This window comes from Kryptolebias marmoratus, linkage group LG23 (assembly GCF_001649575.2).
Source record: "Kryptolebias marmoratus isolate JLee-2015 linkage group LG23, ASM164957v2, whole genome shotgun sequence".
NCBI lineage: Eukaryota > Metazoa > Chordata > Actinopteri > Cyprinodontiformes > Rivulidae > Kryptolebias > Kryptolebias marmoratus.
In genome coordinates this window covers 9040874-9061407 of record NC_051452.1, presented here as the reverse complement: position 1 = coordinate 9061407, position 20534 = coordinate 9040874, and the positions used below count along the sequence as shown (strand labels likewise).

The 20534-nt window shown below is 40.8% G+C and overlaps 2 protein-coding genes and 1 non-coding gene across 4 annotated transcripts; 2 read left to right on the top strand and 1 right to left on the bottom strand.

Moving 5' to 3' along the window:
- Positions 1-1426: 1426 nt before the first annotated feature.
- On the bottom strand, positions 1427-5067 carry wbp4 (WW domain binding protein 4). The gene is made up of 10 exons (XM_017436446.3): positions 4936-5067; positions 4705-4777; positions 4540-4602; positions 3261-3387; positions 2993-3181; positions 2847-2917; positions 2671-2746; positions 2367-2569; positions 2058-2287; positions 1427-1983 (listed from the first exon to the last, which is right to left on the bottom strand). Coding segments are annotated over exons 1-10 (1236 nt in total). The 5' UTR covers positions 4938-5067; the 3' UTR covers positions 1427-1781.
- Positions 5068-5407: 340 nt separating this feature from the next.
- On the top strand, positions 5408-5479 carry trnae-uuc. Its single transcript has one exon. It is a non-coding gene; the product is annotated as a tRNA-Glu (tRNA).
- A 167-nt stretch (positions 5480-5646) lies between these two features.
- Positions 5647-20074, top strand: gk (glycerol kinase). Of its 2 annotated transcripts, XM_017436455.3 has the most exons (21): positions 5647-5876; positions 8203-8276; positions 8376-8482; positions 9350-9427; positions 9639-9718; positions 9806-9943; positions 10045-10154; positions 11427-11493; positions 11756-11773; positions 14139-14174; positions 14264-14331; positions 14694-14736; positions 14844-14924; positions 15014-15092; positions 15762-15858; positions 15938-16022; positions 16108-16228; positions 16887-17030; positions 17119-17205; positions 17968-18054; positions 18334-20074. In XM_017436455.3, the coding sequence occupies exons 1-21, from the start codon at positions 5784-5786 to the stop codon at positions 18342-18344; spliced, it is 1704 nt and encodes a 567-aa protein (XP_017291944.1). In that variant the 5' UTR covers positions 5647-5783; the 3' UTR covers positions 18345-20074. The 2 variants fall into 2 exon arrangements, with proteins under 2 accessions (XP_017291944.1, XP_017291945.1); XM_017436456.3 differs by lacking the exon at positions 11756-11773.
- Positions 20075-20534: the final 460 nt, after the last annotated feature.

Sequence of the window (20534 nt, the reverse complement as noted above, 5' to 3'; positions counted from 1 at the left end):
TTGTTCAAAATATAGAGAAATTCTTAAGGATTTGTCCAGAGATTTGACACTTTGAGCGGAGGTTCACCTTCCAGTAGGACCGTGACCCTAAACACGCCGCTGAGGCAGACCTCTGGAGCTGGACCAGAACTCTGGAACTGGACCAGTTCTGACGAGAAGAATGGGTTGAAAAATCCAGAGGCTAGATGTGTCAAGATCATGGAGACAAACCAGAGAAGACTTTCTGTTGCTACTAAAGGTGGTTCTGTTGGGTGGGTGGGGACAATACAGACAAATACATTTTTTTTTTTTACTTTATTTAAAAAATAGATATATTTTCTGATACTAATTTAGACCAGTTGCTTCTACAGCAAATTGAAAAAAAAAAGCATTTTAAATGACTGTAAAGAAGATTTGCTGCATTAAAATGTACAAAACCAGTTCTGGAAAAGTTGGGATGTTGTGTAAAATGTTAATTAAAAACAGAACGCAATGATTTATAAATCTCATGAGGCCATATTTTATTTGCAGTGGAACATGGTTAACATATCAAATGTTTAAAGGGGAAACAAAAAATAACTTTGAATTTTAAAATTAAAAAAAAGAAGACAGAACAACAAATGGGTGTAAAAATAAGAAACAGCTGGGGGCAGCGTTCTGCAACAAATTAGGTTAACTGGCAACAGAGTATAAATAGAAAAGTTAAAAATGTGTGAGGCTCACCAGTCTGCAAAAAAAAACAAAACTCCACAAATGCTGCTTAAAGCTCTATCAGGCGAAGAAGCAGCCAGATGTGAACACCATCCAGAAACGCTGCCGTCTTCTCTGGAACAAAGAGAACTGTTCTGAGGTCAGATGGGTCCAAACCATCCGGCCTGCCTCTCTGATGCTATGGGGGTGCATTAGCTACTATGGTATAGATAGACAATATCTGGAAATATCTCTCCCCTCAAAATGAAAACATTTGATGCATCATGAAAGACGACTTAGCTGTAATCCTCCATTTGAGCAGAATGGGACGACATTCCCTCTAAAACCTCCAGCAGCTCCTCAGGTCCAGATGTTTCCAGACTGATGGTAGAAGAAGAGATGCTCCACAGAGGGAAACATGGACCTCTCCCAACTTTCTCGACATGTTCTTCGATTGTGATTATAATATGTGTTTATGTAATCTGCAAATCATTGCATTCTGTTTTTTTAATTTACATTTTACACAATGTCCTATTTTTTTGGATCTGGGGTTGTCATAGTGGTGGGTTTGTTTGTTTTTTAAGTGACTTGTGATTCTTTGCCAGGGTCAGGGTGTGGTAAAACCACCTATCAGCCCCGTCCACGCACTGGTTTATGTCACACCCTGCATGTGTGCGCCAGTTGGCCTAAAACCACTTTCATCTCTCACGCCTCAACTCCCCCAAAATAACATCACTATCAGGGCGGCCGTCGTTCGTCGTGTTCACATCTTTAATAACTTCCAATAAATGTCGTCAAACTGTTTGGACAAAGACGCCCCTGCTACTTTCATACAACCTAAACAAAAGAAGAGTTCAGAAATATTTGAATTTATCTGTGAAGTTAGACAGGAGCCTCGGCAGAAATAAAATGCTGAGATAACGTCACGTTATGACAGAAATCGTTATCACCCGTTTAGGCCAGATTGTCTTAAAAATAAAAAGGAGTATGAGAAAAATAAAAATCTTGCTAAAAAGATCATGATGATGCATCAAAACGTTCCTAGAAAGATTTTTTTTTTTTTTTTTGCAGAAGCTGCAGCTTTCAGGACGTTTTGTTTTCTTCTGGGACGATCAGTCGTCATTGTCTCTCTGTCGGAGGCTCCTGGATTTTCCATTCTGAGTCTTGTTTTTCCTAAACGAAGCAGGTCCACTCTCCTCCCCGAGCGAGGTGATGACTCGCTCCTTGAATTTAGGTTTCGGTTCTGGCGGCAGGTTGTCCGGAGCGCTCGCCGAGTCCTCGTCCACCTGAGGCAGCTCTAAGTCCACATTTGCGCTGTGGAGGAGAACAACAGTTACTTCCTGTCGGTGCCTGCATGTTAATCTGTTCACCTGATGGTTGATACTCACTATGGATCCTCCTCTTGTTGGATTTTTTCCCACACTCCGTACGGGTTGGCAGCTTTTGGCCTTTTTGCTCGAGTCTCCACTGGTGTCACCTTCACTTCCGTCTTCTCAGGTTCAGCCACTGTGCTTTGAACTTCCTCCTCTGTTTTCGTCTCTTTCTGTTCCTCCTTTGGAGCGTCATTCCCTTTATCTTCTTCTTGGTTTTCCAAAGGCTCAGGTTCTGCTTTTCTTTTCTGAAAACAAAAACAAGATTACCTAACAAGTTTTGACAGTTTTATTTTTAGGGACTCTTTATTCAGTGCCAGGTCTCACCCTGAAGTTGATTTTTGGGATTTTGGGCATTTGGTCAGCTTGTTCAGGTACTTCTGCCTCCTTGGATGCACCGTTGGAGCTCTCCTCTCCTCCAGACAACGGCTCTGGCTCAGGAGCTACGGGTTCCTCCTGGCTCTCCTCCTCTTTGATGGATCCAGACGCCTCATTAGAAGGAAAATCTGCTGGTTTCTCCCAAATGGACTCTGAGAGGTGAGGAAAAACAAACACGGTTATAGGCCATTATCTCCACAAACACCACAGCAGGTCAGATCAATTCAAGCTTAATCATAGAAACATCTGGCACCTCCAGTTTCTGTGTTGTAGTAATACGTGTAACCATCAGGACTGACCGCTTCCATCCAAGCAGAACCTGAAGAACTCTACAGAAAAATAGTAACATTAGCGCAAATAAAGAAGCACAATAAAAGCTTCAGATCTGTCTGAAAACTAAAAATGCACGACAGGTAAAGAATGTTTTACCGCAGGCTGTTCAAACTGTGCAGAGGCTGAACTTTCCCCCTGCAAATCTGCAGGTTTTTCCCACTGAGACTCTGATAAACACAGATAAAAAATATTCAGAATGAATGCCGCGTTAATGAAATTCTCAGAGCTATTCAGATACTCACCTCCTGTTACAGAGTTGTAATAATATGTGTGTCCGTCATCTGTCAGGCCTTCCACCCAAACCTCTGTTGCTGCCGGCTCTCTGGACTTCTTGATTGCTTTCTTTGCTTTTTTGTGCTGTTTTTTCGGCTGATTTATCACTTGAGGTTTTCGTTGTGGCTGTGGGGTTGCTCTGGGTGGAGAGCTTAATCCTAACACACACAAAATAATTGCTTTATTTGCATGCATTCAGAGCAAAAAGCCCCCTCCTTTCATTTCATTTAAATGTACCTTGCGATTCCCTTTCCATCCTCTTCAGATCCTCCTCATATGCCTTCAGCGCTGCCTCCTCCATCGCTGCGAACTGTTTTGACATGCGATCCTCCTGCTTCTTATTTTCAATGCTCTTCTTCTTAATCTGCAGAGAGAAAGATAAAGTGAGATGAGTGGCAGCGATCAGGAGCCAATAGAAGGAGAGGTTTAGGGTCATCACGGTAGCGTCTGGAGCTTATCTCTGACTGCCAGTTCTCAAAACGATGCCAAAAGAGGCACATTTTTCTCAGCTGGGGTCTGCAAATGGGCTCATATGATGATTAGTGTCCTGCTGTGACACTGTTATTAAAATTCCTGCACGTATGATCTTTAAATTATCCAAAATTCTGATCAGTAAACAGACGATACATTCATAGGACTAATGTGAAAGTATGCGACAGGTTTGAAAGTAAACATTATTAAGCATTGAAGTCCCCCTAATACTATTCTATTGAAATATTTTGTCTTTTTTGTCAGCTTTGAAAAAAAAACATGCAAATTATACATCAAAATGTACGGCTCGATCAGGAATGGTAGCTCTACAACATAAACAAAATTTCAAACCATAGGCTTACAGCTCAAACATGCTTAACAGCAGAAACATCAGTCAAAGTTTATAAAGGTCACAAAAAGTTGGACTTTACACAACTGAACTGGCATTTTGATATCTTTTACAGTTGAAACACAGTTGCGATTTAAGTTTTATGATCTTTGGAGGGTTTTTTTTCATGGAATGGTCAACTGACAGTTCATGATGCCTAAAAAAAAAAATCAAAACCTTTGCAAATTAACTTTTCTTACTCCCATATTTAGTAATTATAGATCAAAATGTAGGCATTTTCGCCCTGACTTCTTCCATTCTTTCAGAAGCTGTAGGACTTGTGGTTTTCTCTGAAATCCCTCCTGAATGCAGAGTGCACAGCCAAGCTTCCATACACTTCCATTACAATTTTAGCTCCAAATGTTCTCTTCAAATACGGAAGTGTCTTCAGTCGCTCAACGGTTTGCTTTAGGCATAATTTCCACTCCGTTTCTGTCTGATTAACTTGGAAGCCAGGGAGTGAGAGATACAGGCGTGGTTACCATAGAGACCATAATGAACATAGCCTTAACACTTGTTATACAATAATATGTTAACTCAATCCAAGTAACCAAAAAGAGTGCTTTTAATTATGTGGATTAATTAAAGAAAACACAGAGAAACCTGCTTGGTATTTGTTTTAACAGCTGTGGATTAAAGTAAAATCAATATTTGTACCTCTGAAATTTTAGCAGCAACATTTTCTTTGTGATTCTTCCCTCTTTCATGAAACTCGACGCTCTGCAAAAGCAAAACAAAACATACAGGCTATATTAGCACATCATGTGCTAATATAACATTGTGACATTATGTAAATAAATTGCTTTTTTTTGTCGTACTCACAGGCTTGTTGTCCGCAATCCAGCACTTACAGTACTGGCAGAACTTCCTTGGTTGTGACTTCCAGTAGTCAGCCCTGATAAATACAATAATAATAATCTTAAAAGAAGAAAATACGAATGAAACCATTTTACATTTAGCCTGGACAGCTAACGAGACTTACTGCTAAATAGTTAACTGCCTCTGTGTCACAACGCATATAAATACAATCTCGAAATGTGTCTCGTTACTTACATTTTGAGAGTTATGGGGTGCAAATGGATCAAAAAGGTTTAAAACGACTCAAATATAAAGACAACCGGTTCCCGCATTTCTAGAACGACAACACCGTCCATTCGTGATGACGTCATTGATAGTCGCCAAGGCATAAATGTAAAATTAATAGAAAATAATATGGATGATTTTAATTAACGTTTAAAGTGTTTCCGATTTATTTTGATAAGATAGTTTAATTTATTTTGCGGTCGACGTATTTAAGCCATTAGAGAAAAGAAATACATAGATTGTAGGTTGCAAAGAGGCAGTAAAACTTTTTTTTACCCCTATTGCTTAACGTGCTCTAAGGTTCGACCACTGACCTAGAGAAACCCTGGCCATTTCAGTGTTTTTCTCGAACATTAAAAATGAAAATATCAAACAATGTGCATATATATATATATATTGTTAAGATATATATGGTGAAAACCTGAGCCGGAATGTAGCAGGCTCCCATATGGTCTAGCGGTTAGGATTCCTGGTTTTCACCCAGGCGGCCCGGGTTCGACTCCCGGTATGGGAACTAGTCTTTTCTGTTTTTTAAGTAATAATTATTAATAATTTTTTTTTCGTTTCAACGTGTTTCCGAGATGACCATATGCATTAAAGACACGTATTACTGATGTGAAAGATTTGCGGGAAATGTTTGGGGAGGCTCGCAAACAGTTGCGTCATCACTAAGCGCCAGGACCGAACGTTGCGTCTGAAGTGCGCGACTGACCAGCGTCTTTGGGCTGAGGGGGCTGACCACTGACCGCGCCGTCAGTCACCGGTGGTTCTAATCGGTTTTCTGCCCGGGTGCGAGCCGAAGCTCCGGTGGTCTGCCCATGAACGGCGCCATGGCCGCGTCCTCTCACCGGATAACGCTGGGCCCACTGGTGGCTGCCATCGACCAGGGGACGAGCTCCACTCGGTTCTTGGTAAGTGAAACCACAGATCGAGCTGGGCGTGTTATATTTACTGTCTGCCTCATGAAACCGGGTTATCATGGCGGTGCCCTTGGCCAGACTGTCCAGTTCCTGCTTCTAAAATTGTGAGCTTTAGTGCTTTAAGGGCTTTAAATCTGCACTTCTTTATGATCCCTTTCTGCCAGTGCTCCTTATAAGCTTTAAAATGTTGATAACAGCTCATTAGCATGCATATATGTGCTTATTTTAACTTACTTTATAAAATATATTTAATAATGCAGTGACTCGTTTTCGTATTCAAACAAAACTTCTCTGCAAAACAATAATGGTACATAGGCATTTTTATTTATATAGCATATATATTTTTATCTCGTATAAATTCAGAAGTTTACTTTACTTGCCAAAGGCATCAGTCATAGGTATAAGCAAACATTTTTAAATGCAGTAATAGCTTTTACATTTAGTAACAAATAAGAAAAATCTAATAAATCAAGTTACAGTGGATGTTTTTATAAGTTTGCTCGCTTGGAAATAAATTAACAGTGTCTACTTTTTATGGTTGTTTCATTTTAATAGAGAGAATATCATGTAAAAGTTACAAGTTTATTTGTTTGTATTTGATCCCCTACAACCTAGCCAGAAATTGGGCTTCTACAGATTATCTGTCAATCAGTCAATCAAGCAGGAGCTGTCAAATAATCTCAGGGACAACTCAAGGTAGAAACTGTTAGTGTGAATATTCAAAAATGGATAAAACATAAAGTGACCATCAATTGACCTCGGTCTGGAGCTTCAAGCAAGATCTTTCCTCATGGGGTGAGGATGACCCTGAGGAAGGCAAGGATGACCCAGAGGAAGGCGAGAAATCAGCTCGTATCTGACTGCAGCTCTTTGCAACACCCCGGAAGCTCCCCCTGGTCCAGAATCAAGTTCTTTGGGATCATCTCGCTGTGTGAGCTGAAGAACATCCTCACAGTTAATCACGGAGGTGGAAACATCATGCTTTGGGACTGTTTTTCTTCTAAGCACACAGGACGACTCCACCTCATTGATGAGCCAGCAGAATCTGGATGGATCTGTCAGCGTGAAACAAACTGGCAAGGCAGCAAAGCAGTTGCTGAATAAGAAGCACATGAAGGTCACGGGCGGGTCTAATCAGTCTCCCCACCACAGTCCTGTAGAAAATCTGTGGAGGAGGCTGAAGCTTTGAGTTGCCTGAAAGGATTTGAAGAGTTTCTGTAAAGAGGAGTGGGCCAAAGTCCCCTCTGACTGTGCAAACCTGGTGACCAACTATCAGAAACCACCAACTGCTTAGTCGTGTTCTGCTTGAGGATCAAATGCTTCTTTCTTTCAGTGGTTTGCAAATCAAGTTGTAACTTTTATATAATGTATATTCTGCCTCTATTAAAATGAAACAACCATAACAAAATCTAGATATATTTATAAGAAAATGGATCAGGAGATCCAAAAGATATGAATGTAGTGAAGGACTTTTTAAGGGTCAGTTTTTCTTTTTCTTCACTTGTACAGGAGTCGCAAAACTTAGCAGCAGTTTTTTTTTTGTTTGCTTCCACGCACAAGTTAAAGGTTTTTTTTCTGGGTGTGGTGATTGTTTAAAGCCAAGAGTTTTATTGACGTGAGTCACCCAAACAGACGCACAGCAACAGCTGACTTCTTTGAATTTTTTGGCTCTTAACTTCAGCTGAAAATGTGAATTTGAATTTTGTTGAGACAACGTTGGATCTTCCTGTGTAGTCCTAATGATTAAGCTTTAAATATGACGTAATACATCATGGCACGCGCAGAGGTATTCATGACTTTGAGCCTTTTTCAGTGTAAAGGAGTAAAACCTTGTTGAATTGTTTGCTCTACAAGGTTCCTCTCCAAGTATTTTTTAACGAGTCTTTCTATAAATTGACTAAAGGTGTGTCTGAAAGTACTCTTGCCGTGACACACTGCGAAAACACGGCAATCAGTTAAAGGCTTAACATTCCTCGAAAGAACGCAGATCTCGTGCTGCCTTTCATGCCAGAGTTTTAAACTAAGATCATCTTATGATGAAAGGGACAGAGTTGTAGTTACCTCTGTATTGACATAATGCACGATCTCGGGCGATACTGTGAAATCTTGTGAGATCTGTTGCCACTCGGACTCATTTCTGAGGATGACGCTCGACTATGGCGACATTAAACTTGACCTCAGCGTCTGTAGGTTTGACTAAGTTTTTTTTTTTTTGTGTCTGCCTTTGCCTTTTAGCGGCGGCTGATAATAAACGAAACACAGCACAATGTGTAGCAAAACTAAAACCCACGTTGTTTTTCTTTTTTCTGCTTCCAAGGTGTTCAATTCCAGAACAGCAGAGCTGCTCAGCCATCATCAGGTGGAAATCAAACAGAGCTTCCCCAAGGAAGGGTGAGAGGAAGGACTATCTGTTTATCATCCTCCTGCTCTTTCATTTTAGATCTTGATTTTGTGCTACCTGCTTGTTTTTTTGTTTGTCCTTGTGTTCAGATGGGTGGAGGAAGATCCCAAGGAGATTCTGCAGTCGGTGTACGAGTGCATGGAGCGGACGTGTGAAAAACTGACGCAGCTCAACATCGACATTTCAAACATTAAAGGTATTCACAACACTCAGACTGACACGAGATGGGAAGAAGCTGCTCCAGAAAAAAACAAACTCATTCCACAAGTGTTGGTCAGAGGCTGGTCTAAGCTGCCTGTATCAGAGGCACTAATGCACCCCCATACCATCAGAGAGGCAGGCTGGATGGTTTGGACCCGTCTGACCTCAGAACAGTTCTCCTCTTTGGTCCAGAGAAGACGACAGCGTTTCTGGATGGTGTTCACATCTGGCTTCTTCTCTGCCTGATAGAGCTTTAAGCAGCATGTGTGGACGGCACGGTGAACTGTGTTTACAGACGATGATCTGTGGAAGTGTTCCTGAGCAGAACCAGAACCAGAACCTGGTTTTAATGCAGAAGATCACCAACATCCAGCCTTGACCTTTGACCTCAGAGATTTCTCCAGATTCTCACAAGTTCCTGTTGAGGAACATTGTTCTGAAATTGTTCCTCTATTTGTAAATGCAGTATTTTTTTCAGACAGATTCGGCCTCTAAAATGCTCTTTTTATCCTCCTTACTGACCTGTTGATAATTAACCTAATTAGTTCCAAAATGCTCCTCCAGGTGTTTCTTATACATACTATTTACCTTTACAGCCTTTTCTAGCTTCTGGCTTCTGGCTTCACTTTTTTGAAATGTGTTGCTTCTATCAGGTTCAAAATTACCTCATTTTTCCAAGGAAATAATAGAATTTCTTTGTCTCAGCCTTTGATATATTTACTTTGTTCCATTGTGAATAAAATATAGGTTTGTGAGATTTGCAAACCATTGTTCTTATTGAGGTTGTCTGCTTTTCTTTCCATTTTAAGCAAATCCTTGATGTTTTTAAAGCTTTGTTTGTGCTTCCTAATGTTTTTTGCAGCTATTGGAGTGACCAACCAAAGAGAGACCACGCTTGTTTGGGACAAAGAGACTGGGGAGCCGCTCTACAACGCCATCGGTACGACTCTAAGCCGCTGTTCCGACAGTTCATTGGGGTTTTTTTGTTCTGTATTTGAACAACATTCATGTTTACCGTTTCGTTTTATTTCTGAGTCACATCTGCAACATCTCACTCTGTCGTCTTTAGTTTCACGGACACGGTTACGCCTCTTGGCAGATGTCTGAAAAAGTACGCTGGCAGTGTAATAATCTGGTTTGTGTTCCTTCAGTGTGGCTGGACCTGCGGACTCAGTCGACGGTGGAGCGTCTCATTAATAAAACTCCAGGAAGGAATAAGAATCATTTACGGGTGAGGCGGTTACCCAATCTTTTTTTCTTTTACCTCATTTTGTTTTTGCAACTTCTCCATTTGTGCTGTTTTTTTGTTGCCCTGCAGCATAAAACGGGGCTCCCCATCAGCACGTACTTCAGCGCAGTGAAACTTCGCTGGCTCATGGATAACGTCAGCGAGGTCCACGAAGCCGTCGTGTCTCACCGCGCCATGTTCGGCACCGTCGACTCCTGGCTCATTTGGGTATTTGAAGCTGTCCATCAATGGTTTTCATAGATCTCATTGACTTAAAAAAGCTATAAAACGACTCATTTTTTGTGTCATTTTAAATAACTTTCTAACAGTGTTTGACCGGAGGCAAGTCAGGCGGAGTCCACTGCACAGACGTGACCAACGCCAGCAGAACCATGCTGTTTAACATTCACACAATGGACTGGGACCCAGAACTGTGCAAGTATGACAGCTGGGGATTTCTGTTTTTAGTTTTTCAGGGTTTTGTTTGTTCCGTTAACAACAGAATTGAAATTATAATTGTTAAAGGGAACCACAATTAGCTGAACATATTGGCCTAAATATGTTGTAATTTCCCTATCAACTTAAAAAATGCTGTATTTCATACGTGAAAGCTCATAATTGTATATTTTTCACCTGCGGAGGTTGCCATTTTTTTACCTGCACAGTGCATGCTGGGTCGATGACGCCATTACGTCCTACTGCTGTCAAACTTACAGAGTAAACACAGGAAGGCTAACATCAGCCGAGTTGTTTTTTATCGTATTGCGTTTGACTGGTGTGAATTTATAACAGTGCTGCACTGCGGCGCTGTTGGCTGTAATTTAAAAAAAGTGAAGTGAGTCTGCATCGCTTCCCACATGAAAAGAAACGAAAAGCGCGATGGGAAAGAACCGCTGGAAGAACACAACTACCGAAGGAACCATATTTGTGCTCCCAACACTTCACTCCAGAAGACTTTGAGTCGTTTGTACAAACAGAACTGATGAAGGAGCTAACAGGTGGTTGTTACCCTCGAGAGCTAAAACCAAATGCCGTCTAGTTTTATCCGTAAAGTGCCGAAACCCCGCCGGCAGCGAGCAAAAGACGCCAGGAGAAACATCAGAGACGGGCAACGCTGGAAGCGCTTTAAAATAACAAAGGTACTGCCACTGCCGCCGGTATCGAATGAAAAATCACAAACCCAAGACCGGACCCAAAACAGATGTTACAGAATCGAAGACCAGACCCTAAACAGGTGTTACGGGATCAAAGACCAGACCCTAAACAGGTGTTACGGGATCAAAGACCAGACCCTAAACAGGTGTTACCGGATCAAAGACCAGACCCTAAACAGGTGTTACCCGGATCAAAGACCAGACCCTAAACAGGTGTTACCGGAAGACCGAAGACCAGACCAGGTTATCATATTAACCGCAATTCTGTTCAAATTGAAAAGGTTTACTCGTTGCTGTATTGTCTTTACGGAACTAGCACTACGTCGTTTACCCAGAATGCATTGCAGCATTGACATAAACAACATGGCGACGTCCGTGTGACAGTATTTAATTTAAATTTATAAAAACTAAACTGCTTCCAGTATTTCTACTGGATCGTTTTCACATCTAAAATAAATAATTCTCAAATAAAGTCTGTTGTTACAACTCATCGTGGATCCCCTTAAAGAGACAGAATTTTACTGACAGATTGTTTGTTTCTTTGCTGTAATCTTTAGATATTTTGGTATTCCTATGGAGATTTTGCCCAGAGTGAGGAGTTCATCAGAAATATATGGTCTCATGGTAAGTTTTGATAAACAAACTGTTGTCTGTACTCACTTTAATTAAAATAATTGTGTTTAAATTGTGCTAATGAATTTATTTTAGTCTGACTAATATTTTGGGATGCCTCTTGATTCAGCCACTAATAAAGATAACAGACCGATTTAAGTTTTTGAATAAATTAAAATTACTTTTGGTTAGTGTGTTTTAAGTGCATGAAAGTTGACTGACAAATTCTTTTAGGCATTTTTGTGTGCCATTGTCTCTCTTTTCTCACTGGTAGAAAATATGTTCTAGCCGGGTAAGTGACATTCACCATCACTGTTTTTACTCATCTTCATCATAAAAAGTAACCCATTCTGCTTTCCCTCGGCCAAAACGAGTAAACCATCCCACAGTGCATTTCCAAGCTTCAGATCAACGTTGATGTTTTTATTTATTCAGGTCAGTCGACAACAAATTGGACCACGTGGCTCAGATTTGTACTTATCTTTGAAAACAACTCGTCTCCTAAACTGCTTTAAGCTTTTATTTACTGTTTTTGTAAATCCATCCTTTTTTCTTAGTGTTGTATTTTTTAGCAAATATGTGCACCAATTATATTTTTCAAGGATAATTCCAATTTTCCATTCGTTTTAAATATATTTAAAGATCTCACCTACCGTTTCTGGTTTTGGGTGATTATGGTTTCTCTCTAATAAACGTACTTAACAGCCTTTTTTTATTAATTTCCGTTTAAGTAGAAAAAAGCTTCTAATGTAATGGTAAAGTAAAATAAAAATTTGTTTCTAAAACGGCGCCAAATTTCAGTGTTTATCTCACTAAAAAGCTGCAAATATTCTCCTCCAGGGCATCGGACAGAAGCTTTTTTTTATAAATATTTCAACAAAAAGAAAAAAGAACACATTAGATCTCCTTTATCAGCCATAAATTAGCACTCTAATTGTGTTTAAGACTCATTAAAATATAAAAGCAGACTAGATATCAGCTGGTTGTACCGTCAGAGAAAATCAAATTTTACTTCCTCCGACTTTATTTTTAAACATGAGCAAATATTGTAATTATTAGTGGTTTGAGGTCAAATCTATAACGATCATGGAATATTCTGAATCGACATTTAAATGTCTAAAGTGGATTTATTTCATTTTATTTTGTTTTTAATCCGTGCTGCCACTTTGAGAAAGCCAGCAGCGTGACTGCAGTGTTGTTTGTCCCAGTAGACTTACCGTAACTTCCTGTGTCAGAAACCGTTTTCTTCTCTGAACCCTGAAGAATAAATGCATGTAAAAAATGGTTGAAGTCATCATAACATGACTGTCTTTATGTAATTTAGTAATGACTTTGAAACGTTTGATTTGGGTATAAATTTTCAGTAATAAATGCGATGCTAATCGTGTTAGCTTTTCTATGGCGTTTTCAATGTTAAGTTAGCATCTGTGCTAGTTGTTCGTCAGCAGCCTCTTTTGACACATTTTATATATAATCACATCACAGCCCTCTGAATCCTGAGGTGTCTAAATATATAATATAATTCTTTATTCCAGACACATAAAAGGTCCATCGTAAAAAGATAAAACAAAAAGATAAACAGGATAATAGGTTCTAAAATGATGACGCCACTGGTTCCACAATCTCAGTGCAGGATTTGCTAAAGTTGCAGTTATTTTATTGCATGACACAGATAATCTACACATGCATTTGGACATGTGGGTGCAGCCTTATTAACAAACAAGCGGCTAGCATGGCACTTTGAGTAGTAGTAGGAGCCTCATACCATCTTTAAACGCCACGTGAAGTTTTTTTGCATGTTGCCACAAATGGGCAGTGTCCAGTGGAGTACAAAAGGCTTTAAAAAAGAAAGATTCCTATTTTTCCTACCTCTAATGAACATCTGAAGCCGTGCTGATGCTAATGCAAATTAGCCGCGTAGCTCAAGGCTGGTGAAGCTGAAAATCATCTCAAAAACCAATGCTCTAATTCTGCTGGATGTCTAAACAAACATAAATACCTGATGCTGCTGCAGCATTAACAGGTTTAAAAATGTTTTAGCTTTGCATGCAGTTGGAAATGTACTGGATGGTGGGCTGTCCCCTTCTTTTGCATTTGTGGTGGCATGCTGCTCGGCTGGTTCTCGTCGGTTCCTCTCGGCCTCCCAGCCAACACGACTCCTAAATTTCTTCACTCTTTTGGCAAAGTTTTTCTTCACTCATCACTCGTGGTTTTCCTCCCCGTCTCTAAACATCTAACCACAGCTGCATGTAGGAGTGAAGACATTTTAGTTGACTTGAGACAATTCACGCCTCTCGTTTCCCCTCACTGCGTTCACATTGTGGCAGTATGCTTTTTGTAATAAAGAATCTGCTGATAGAAGAAAGTATTTTGTGTTATTTGGCTTCATATAGTCAAATAATAGATGGTGGTTGTTTGTAGTTTTTAGAAGTGTTTTTTTTTTTTTGTCAAACTACTGCAGATGTTTTCATGTTATTGCAACAAATATATAGCTTGAAACTAAATTAGCATTAGAGGTATGATTTTAAATGTTTATCAGCCCTAATATTGCTAATTTAATCAATGTTTGAAACAAGTAGACAGAATAAAATGGTCAGCTGTTAAAATTTAAAGTATTTGGCTGCTTTCTGAACTGTTTTTTTTCCCCGTCATGACAGAAATCTGGAGCTTTATCGGGTATTCCCATTTCAGGAGTAAGTCTCATTTTTTCGTCATTTTTATCTTGTTCGTTACGTCGACCTGCGCTTTTTAAATAATAAGTGTTTATTCGTTTTAAAACCAGTGCCTCGGGGATCAGTCGGCAGCTCTCGTCGGGCAGATGTGTTTCCAAGACGGCCAAGCTAAAAACACGTAGGCGCCTTTTTATTTTTCCTGCCTCCCACTGCCGAAGGGCGAGGGGTAATGATATCACCTGTCTGTGTGTGTGTGTGTGTGTGTTCATTTGTCTCATGAACCACTGGATGAATTTTATTAAAACTCCAAGAACAATTAATCTACAACTGATCCATCTTTGGAGTCGACCCACAGCCGGTTGACCTAAAAATGGCTTCAACTCCATCATTTCTCAATAAAAGATGATGTTAGATTTAAACTCTAGCTAAAACCTCAGTAGGTGATATGTATTCTTTCAAGGAAAGTTTTGACTTTTTGTAAAATTTTACCAACACTGCTTCTTTCGGAACCCAGTCAAACTTCCGATTTGTGTGTTTCAGGTACGGGACCGGCTGCTTCCTCTTACGAAACACCGGATCCAAGGTGCGCCGCCTCGTTCGTCCTGTCCTAAACGACGTAATGCATACACACATCCACCTGCGGTGATGGGTTTTTTTGTTGTTGTTGTTGTTGTGTCTCCTGTTCTGCAGCCTGTTATGTCTGATCACGGTCTGCTGACCACCGTCGCCTACAAACTCGGCCGAGACAAACCCGCCTGTTACGCTCTGGAGGTAGAGTTTCTGATAAAAACAACACAAACGTGTTACAAATACTTGGTGGCTGCGCCGAACGGCTGATCTTTTCGGCTGATTGTCGGCAGGGATCGGTGGCCATCGCAGGAGCTGTGGTTCGCTGGCTGCAGGACAATCTCGGGATCATCGGATCATCCGAGGAGCTCGGTACCTCTTTAAACCTCAGACACAGCGTTCCTTAAATGACACCTTTCATGTCAAACATTTAAACTCTTATGATGAGGAGGGACGGAGTTACAGTCGTTTTGGTCAAGTATGCATCAGGGACGACTCTCAGCTACTACCACACCAAATCTTAGCTCAGTTATTGCCTTTTTCGTGTATGCTAAAATTAATTAGCTGCAGCTTTTTTTCAAAATAACTTGAAGCCAAACCAATTCAAGATGGCCGCCACAGCCAACTAACTTGAGAAAACACAAAAACGGCGTCAGGAACTGAGCTAAAATCTGGTGAGGTAGTAGCTGAGAGTCATTTAGAGCTCAAACGAACTAAAGATTGCTTATTTGTTAATTTAGAATTTGACTAAAAATGCTGAAAAGCTGTAATTTTTCAAGATAAGCTGATCTTAGTTTAACACTCTGGGATAAAAAATGGAATATTTTTTCTATAAGTGAAAGCATAGAAATTTTATTCCGGCCAAAAATGACGAAATACGCTAATAATTGCTCAAAAATATGAATATTAGAAAAAAAACATGCCCTTAGATTTAAAACATGCATGTTTTCTTATTTAACACTGCATGCATGAAAGGACTAGATGTGATGTAGAAGCTGCTTTATGTGAACATGTACTGCATCGTTTTCTGTCCCTGTGCAGAGAAGTTGGCCGCGTCAGTCGGAACGTCCTACGGTTGTTACTTTGTTCCTGCCTTTTCGGGTCTTTACGCGCCGTACTGGGAGCCGAGCGCACGAGGGTACGGCCAGCCCCGTAACTTCTCTGAGCTGCAGCGTGACGGGGCAGCAGACCTCCTGAATCTGTCCTCTGTCCCGCAGGATCATTTGTGGACTGACTCAGTTCACGAACAAGAGTCACCTGGCTTTCGCTGCTCTGGAAGCCGTCTGCTTCCAAACACGAGAGGTAAAAATAAAAAAAACAGCTTTATTATTATTTATCAGCTGCTTTTTTTGTGTAATAATAGATTTTTTTTGTGGTCGTTCTGCAGATCCTGGACGCCATGAATCAGGACAGCGGCATCCCTCTGACTCAGCTGCAGGTGGACGGAGGAATGACGTCTAACCGGCTGCTGATGCAGCTGCAGGCCGACATTCTCTGCATCCCTGTTGGTGAGAGTGGTTGGCTCATTTGGGCGGCTGTGGCTCAGGGGTTCGAGCAGTCGTCTTCTGCATTTGAGGAATTGGAGACGAGCGTCAATCACCTGAGAGCGAGTTAAACAAACTCTGACAACCCCTGTTACTCGAGCCGTATCAGCTCTGAAGCTTCAGTTTAAGAAAACTATTAAGATTAAAAGGCCTGGCATTCCTTGAAGGAATGCACGTCGCCCGCTTTTCTTTTAAACGAAGGCTCATGTTGAGAAATGAGTTAAAAGACATTTTGGTCGAACCTCGAAAATAAAAAAGAACTTCACTTAGTCTTACTCCAGCTGTTAGTGTTTAAAGCATGTGATTGGTCTGTCTCTCAGTTACTACCTCATCAAATATAAGCTTGTTATCTGTAAAATTGACTGAACTATGGCCTTTTATGTGTTTTATACATTTAGTTGGCTGTGGTGGCCATCTTAAATTGGATTGGCTCCACAAATTAATCCATTCTAGACATACTACTAATGATTAAATTCTAAAAGTTTCAACAAAATTCATGCACTGGTTCATGAGATAATTTGCTAACAGACATAAAGAGTTAAATATTGAAAAGATGTTTCTGTGACGTGTTTTCAAACATGTTTTATTCTCAGCGTCTGTTTTTTTTTTTTTTTGTCTCCAGTGAAGCCGTCCATGCCTGAGACGACGGCTCTGGGCGCAGCGATGGCAGCGGGAGCAGCAGAGGGGGTGAGCGTGTGGAGCTTGAACCCCGAGGACCTGAGCGAGGTCACGTCAGAGAAGTTCGAGCCTCAGATCAACCCTGAAGGTGCGACCCCTCCGCTGCCTTTAAATGAGACGGCGATCGTCCCGTGTTTTTATTTCACACCCCCTAAAACGTGCGTCTGTCTGTGCAGAGAGCGAGTTCCGGTACGCGCGCTGGAAAAAGGCGGTGGAGAAATCCAAGAACTGGGAGACGACGCAGCCGGTACCCAATGGAAACGGTGAGCACTCGAATCGGAGCACCTCCGTAGCCGTAAATGACCAAAAACCATGACGTTTCAGTCGCCTGATACCTTCAGCTCAAGCTCCAAAGCTCCAGTTCACCCCTGCAGGTTTCTTTTTTAAACCCTTTACCTTCTTCAACACGCCGCATGCAGGAACGATTGGCACGCTGCTCCTGTCACTTATTGCGTTTCATTTCAGCGTGTTGGATTAGATAAGCATCTAAAACATGCAGAACAGTTTGCCCCAAGGACCAGGGTTGCAGAAACGTCGACTTTGTCCGAATTTGAATAAAAATATGTTGAATAAATGAATGCATTCTGTAGCTGTGAGGAAAAAGTAAAAGGGTGTGAGCATAATGTTTCTTTTTATAGATAAAATAAACTATAGCAGATAAAAGAAGCCATTAGTGGCTCTTTATCTTCTAAGATTTGAAGCGATTTCACTTGAATTAATCTTACTATTGAAGGTTTTCTTACAGATTCTTTCATGTGTCGATAGGTTTCAAATCTGGGTTTTTTCCTTTTTTGCCTTCAGGAAAACATGATATCATGAGTCTAAATTATAAAACATAAACATACATCGTGAAACCCTCCTTTAAATGTAGTAAAGATTGCTCCCAATGCTGACAGACGAACCAGATTCTTATTTTTTGAGTTTATAAAGGCACCTTCTCTGCACCCTGATACGTTTCTAAACCCAAACTGCAGTAAATTTGGTCTCCTTCACGTTTTCTCTCTGTGTTTTCTGTTGCCCGGCAGGTGAAACGAGCATCTTCTGCAGCGTCCCGCTGGGCTTTTACATCATCGGCAGCATGCTGATGTTGATTGGTGCCAAATACATCACCGGTCAGCATCTCCTTCATATCTGCACCGTATGAGTTAAACCAGGTTGTCTAGGGGGAAATTCACAATTTTAGATACGGATATAATCGGCTCTTTGTGTTGATCTTTCCGCCACCGGTTCCGCTTTTCTCCTACGCCGCAGAGCATTCGTGTTATTTATTTATTTATTTACTTTTAATTAACCCTCAGACACGTCGGGTGGGGGGGTTTAAAACTGTGACGTGATCCGTGTCTCTAAAAACCCGACCTGTTCTGTTTTTTTTTGGTTTTTTTTTCCGTCAGGTAGCGACTAGTTTCAGGCACCTGGAGGTCGTGAAGCAAAGAGGGAAGACGGCGAAAGAAACCCGCCCGCCGTGCCAGACCACCGCTCGTGTTCTTGTTGCACTCTTTCTACAAAAACCATTCCAGAAGACTGAAGAAACGAGCTTTTGGCGCGCTGAAACAGGACAATTTATTTCGTAATTTTTTTGTACTTTTGTTTGTAGAATATATTGGCGTGCCAGAAGTTAATTTTAGCAGGATTGTACATGCACTGTTCCCCTATTTTTTTTTTTTTTTTCTACTGAGTAGACATGAATTTTGAGCTTATTTATGTAGGAAATATATTGTGGTTTCACTGTTCATCCGAACCGGTTCTTCAGCGCTCATGAAAAACCTGCCGATCTGAGCTAAAGGCATTTCTTTTAGAGCACTTTATGTTTTTGGTTTCGTCTCGCCGGTGATGGAATGAGTTCTTGACAGCGGAGCGGCCTGTTCTGACACGAAAAACTGAGGAAGGAAGGAATTTGACAAACAAAAGGGTTGGGCTTTAATGAAAATAAAGCCTCTAAAAAAACTTGAATTTTTGGGGAAAATAAGAAAAGAAAGAAGAAGAAAGGATAGTCTCGTCATTTCAGGGTTTTATATATCAAATGATCTGGTCCTGAAATTCAAATCCAACCTTCAAATGTGCAAAAACAGCCGAAATGGAAAAGCTACGTGTGCAGAAACGAAATCCACCCTGTCAGGACTTAGCAGGTGGTGCTTAACAGTACCAGCTGTTAAGCACGGTAGAGGAAGGCTGATGGTTTGGGTTGGTTTTGCAACTGACTGTCTGAAGCTCTACAGAAACAACAGGGTGGACTTTGTTTTTCATACATCTTTTCCTCTTTTACTCCATTTATTGTTCAATAAATTCTCATTTATTGAATCTGTTGTCTGTTTTTGCCAACCTGAGGTTAGATTTGAATAATTTTAGAACGTGGTAAAGACCAGATCATTTCTATTATGCCTTGACGCGTAAAACCTGAAACTACGACTGCTAATAACTCTAAACTCAAAAGCTAAATTGATGTTTCAAGGCCTGACTTTGCTTAAACGTTGTTCTAATTTTGAATCTGTCCAAACTTCAGCATTGGCCCTCCGGTTACAGGTCGACTTGACGGTTAATAGAAGCTGCAAATATCTTTAATTTTAATTTTGCAGCCTTGAAAAGCTTCAGAAAGTTTCAAACGCAAACGATTCACACGCAGCTGCAAAGCTGATTTTCAACCAAGCAGCCGTAATGTTCTGAAAATAAAAAAAGAAAAGATCAATTATTTAAATCAGCACTTATTTATGTATTTATTGGAACATTAAAGCATTGTCTGTGCTGTTTGGTTTTGGTTAAACTAATAAGTTGTCAGTATTTATTGCCCATCATGTTTGTCTGCCGTACGGAAATGAAACGAACAGAAAGCCAGCGTTTCTGTTCACATTGGAACGAAACGTCTTTCTGTTTAATTAAACGGTTGCTTCGTGAATGTGCGCAGTAATTTATCCAACTTTAAAAGTCCTTTTTGACGTATTAAACGGCTGCGTGTTCGGTTGGGAAACGAGTCGAGACGTGCAGCTGTGGAAAGAAAACTTCTGTTTTTTTTTGTTTTTTTTAATTTTTAAACTCACCCCGCATGTTGTTTCCGTGGCGGTTCAGTGTGTTTGTGACACTAAAGTTGTGCAACTTTGTTGAGTTTTTCCGCCACATTAAAGATGAATTAAACCCTGATTCTTGTCTTCCAGGTGTTCTGGTCTTAACAGGAAACATAAAGTCCATTCTTGTTTAACTGTAGGGTCTTTTTGTAATAAAAGTGTATATTTCTGTGGCGGTCCGTGGGCCACAAACAGCCCGCAGGTGAGCTCAGTGCGGTCCTGTGGCCCAACCTGGCTCTACGGTCTTTACTAGGTTCTGAAATGATTTTGCCTCGGGGGTCAGTGTGAGGGTTAATCCAAACTAAATGCACAACAGATTCCACCATGTCAGTATTATTTATTAAACAAAAACAAGCCAAAGTGTCCAACGAACTGAGACGAGTTTGTAGAACCACCTTTAGCAGCCGTAACTTGTATCCTGTCGGTTGTGGAGGGATTTTGGCCCACTTTCCCGCCTCGGTTCATCGAGTTCACTGGCTGCGTTCTGGACTTCGACCCGGTTCTTTGATTGTTCTTCGTCAGTCATCCCGTTGTAG

Excerpts from the sequence above, each read along its gene's own strand:
- wbp4 (XM_017436446.3), bottom strand. Across the intron at positions 2,570-2,670 it reads CTACAACACAGAAACTGGAG|AGTCCATTTGGGAGAAACCA; the intron begins GTGCCAGATGTT and ends CTCACCTCTCAG. Across the intron at positions 1,984-2,057 it reads CAACAAGAGGAGGATCCATA|CGCAAATGTGGACTTAGAGC; the intron begins GTGAGTATCAAC and ends TCTCCTCCACAG.
- gk (XM_017436455.3), top strand. The coding sequence starts at position 5,784 with ATGAACGGCGCCATGGCCGCGTCCTCTCACCGGATAACGCTGGGCCCA. Across the intron at positions 8,277-8,375 it reads CAGAGCTTCCCCAAGGAAGG|ATGGGTGGAGGAAGATCCCA; the intron begins GTGAGAGGAAGG and ends CCTTGTGTTCAG. Across the intron at positions 8,483-9,349 it reads CGACATTTCAAACATTAAAG|CTATTGGAGTGACCAACCAA; the intron begins GTATTCACAACA and ends TGTTTTTTGCAG.